General features: G+C 30.8%; 1 protein-coding gene across 1 annotated transcript; it reads left to right on the top strand.

Annotated features, from left to right (window-relative positions):
* The first annotated feature begins 815 nt into the window (after nucleotides 1-815).
* Nucleotides 816-2,761, top strand: LOC111891353 (homeobox-leucine zipper protein ATHB-54). Its single transcript, XM_023887404.3, has 3 exons — nucleotides 816-1,194; nucleotides 1,557-1,906; nucleotides 2,029-2,761. The coding sequence occupies exons 1-3, from the start codon at nucleotides 1,104-1,106 to the stop codon at nucleotides 2,443-2,445; spliced, it is 858 nt and encodes a 285-aa protein (XP_023743172.1). The 5' UTR covers nucleotides 816-1,103; the 3' UTR covers nucleotides 2,446-2,761.
* The last annotated feature ends 300 nt before the right edge of the window (nucleotides 2,762-3,061 follow it).

The following is a 3,061-nucleotide window of genomic DNA, read 5'->3' as shown; positions in this document are numbered from 1 at the left end:
AATAACTTAGATAAAGCAAATTTATGATATGCTAGACTAGGACATGTTCATTTTAAAAGATTAAAAGAGATGTCTAAAATGAGTTTACTACTTAGTTTTTAAATGAATATGAAAAGCGTAAAACTTGTATGTTAATTAAGATCACAAGACAACATTTTAAGGATGTTAAGAGGGAAAGCAAAGTGTTGGAACTCATACATAGTGATATGCATTTTTTTTCTCATTTGGATACCTAGAAAACTCTTTTTAATCATGTTCAAAGTGTTCATTTTGTATCCTATATACTTTTCTTTAATAAAAAATATATACTTCTCGTTGGTATTTTCTTTTATTTTTTGTTAAATTCTAATAAAAATAAGTATTTTCTCAAAATTCCGGAATTATTAATTGAATTTTAGATTTGTTATTGAAATTTTGGAGTAACTTTTTTTTTTTTTTTTTTTTTTAATGTTTGGAATCCTAATACTTGTCTAAAATATATTTTTTTTTTTGTTAGAAAAAATGTCATCCACTCTATAAAAAATAGATCATTTTCAAAAATATATATATATTTTTTATTATTTTCTTTAATATTTATATCCCTATATTTTAATAAAACCATATGTATATACATTTTTCTTATATATAAATTTTCTTATATATAAAATGCTCCAACAATTTTGGACAGTTTTTGATATTGAGATATTGTGTTTGCAAAAGCTCCCAAATTTTATTGGATAAAGGAAAAAATATATATATTTATCGACAATCAAGGGGTAGATTAGTACTTTGACATGACAATGGCCAAGTAGAAAAAGCCCCTCTGGCCTCCCCATTTTTTCTCCCCTATCCTTGATGTTCTTATAAACACCCCATCAAGCTCTACTCCCCACACAAGATTCTCTCTCTTTCTCTCTCTCTAAAACACACACAAATTTGCATGGTTTTCAAAACCCAAATCAAATTGTGATTCATGGGTGTCATCTCTCTCTGCTACCACATGACTGTAATTCTAATCACTTGCTTTTTTAGGCATAAGCCCCATCTCCCAATCATCGTCTAATTTTAACCCTTTTAAAAAAAAAGTCAAACACAGGAACTTCAAAAATCACTCTCATAAAGCAATGGAAATGGAAGGTGGAATGATGTTTGAAGCTTTGCTCAAAAATCAAAGCCTTTCTTTTCACTCCCCTTGGGTTCCCAATTCCTTTCATGGTAATTTCTTAAAATCTTTTTCAATACCCATCAACAAATCTTCATTGTTGAATTGTTTTCTTCATTTTACAAGTTATTTCTCTGCATTTTCTTTTAGAAAAGATAAGTTCTTTGAGTTAATGTCGGAATAATGTAATAGTAGGTTCGTAATTTACATGTATTAAAAGACGAAAATTTTAAGTTTCAAATAACGTTAATGTCGAAATCATATTTGAATTTAATCTTAATCATCATAATTCTTTTCTAGTCGTTATTAAATCCAATATACGAAAGGAAAAAAAGTTATTGTTTTTATAAAAACGAATTAATGCTTTCTAGTTTGTGTAAGAGTATTTAACCTTATATTTTTCAACCATTTACAGAAGAAAAATCAAATAAAAAGAAGCAACCGGAAAACGAGGAAAACTCCGACGATGACTACGAAAAATGTTTCCGGCAACCGGAGAAGAAAAGAAGGCTAACGGTGGATCAAGTTCAGTTTCTTGAAAGAAGTTTTGAGGAAGAGAATAAGCTCGAACCAGAAAGAAAAATTCAGCTTGCAAAAGAGCTTAATTTGCAGCCACGACAGGTCGCAATCTGGTTTCAAAATCGTCGAGCAAGATGCAAAACAAAGCAACTTGAAAAAGACTACGAGATCTTGAATTCAAGCTATGATAAACTCAAATCAGAGTTTGATTGTCTTCAAAAACACAATGACACATTGAAACATGAGGTACTTGAGTACTTCCCCTATTTTCCTTTGTTTTTTAGGTGTAACTTTTGAAAGAAAAGAACTAAATGAAACATATTGTAATGTGGGTAAATTCAGAAACTAACTTTTTATGCCAAAAATAGGTTGAAATGCTCAAGGAGAAGTTACAACAAACGGAGAAAGGAGAAAAAGATTCAATCCCAAATGAAATTTCCACAAAAGAATCGGATTCAAATGCTCAAGAACCTAATCCAAGTCCTTTTTCGGTTAAATCTTGGAGTCAAGAACCAAAATTGGTGATATGCAAACAAGAATATGCGAATTCGGTTTCAACAAAAAGCGATATTATCGACTCTTATAGTGATGGGAACCATTCTTCATTTCTAGAGCCTTGTGATTCTTCAAATGTCTTTGAAAATCAATCCGATTTTTCCCAAGATGAAGAAGATAATTTGACTATTCTTCGGTGTCCAAAGATCGAATATGAGTCGTATATTGACCCAAACGAGGGTTCTTTAGGATACCCTATTGAAGATCAACCCTTTTGGCTTTGGCCTTGATCTTGAACTTGTCTATTGGTGAAGGGTTTTTGATCAAGATTCCCATTTTAGGGTACCCTGTTGTAGATTAGCCCTTTTGGTTTTTGGTAAAAAGTGTCTTTTGGTGAAAGGGTTTATGATCAAGATTCCCAATTTGAGGGTTCTTTGGGGTACCCAATTCAAAAGCAACCTTTTGGTTACGGCCTTTAAAGTTATCTCTACTTGGGATCAAGATTCCATGAAATTTCTAGGCTTTAATCAATCTTCGTGTAGGATAGTTTGCTTGTATTTAAAGATAGATGTCAATAAAAAAAACATGTCCCTCTTTTTTCCACTATACTTTATTTTAAAATGTGTTTCATTTTCACATGCATCACAATTTGTATATATATCATAAAATTGTAATCGTGCTCATCATACCATTACTTAAAAGAGACGTTGAACAAAGTAACATGTCTAAACACAATACCATTTCTTTATTTCTTATTTTTCTTGTCGGATTAATTCTTGAATCATTTATAGGGATAGTTGGTTTAAATGGTTGAACATATACTATTTCCGTGTGATGTTTTTTGTTTGACTTGCCCTCGTTTTGGTTTGTATCGTTTTAGCTAGGTTTCGTATCTAGCGTATGAAA

The sequence above is a fragment of the Lactuca sativa genome, chromosome 3 (genome assembly GCF_002870075.4).
Source record: "Lactuca sativa cultivar Salinas chromosome 3, Lsat_Salinas_v11, whole genome shotgun sequence".
Lineage (NCBI taxonomy): Eukaryota > Viridiplantae > Streptophyta > Magnoliopsida > Asterales > Asteraceae > Lactuca > Lactuca sativa.
The sequence above is the reverse complement of the archived record's forward strand: the minus strand, read 5'-3'. Positions and strand labels throughout refer to the sequence as shown.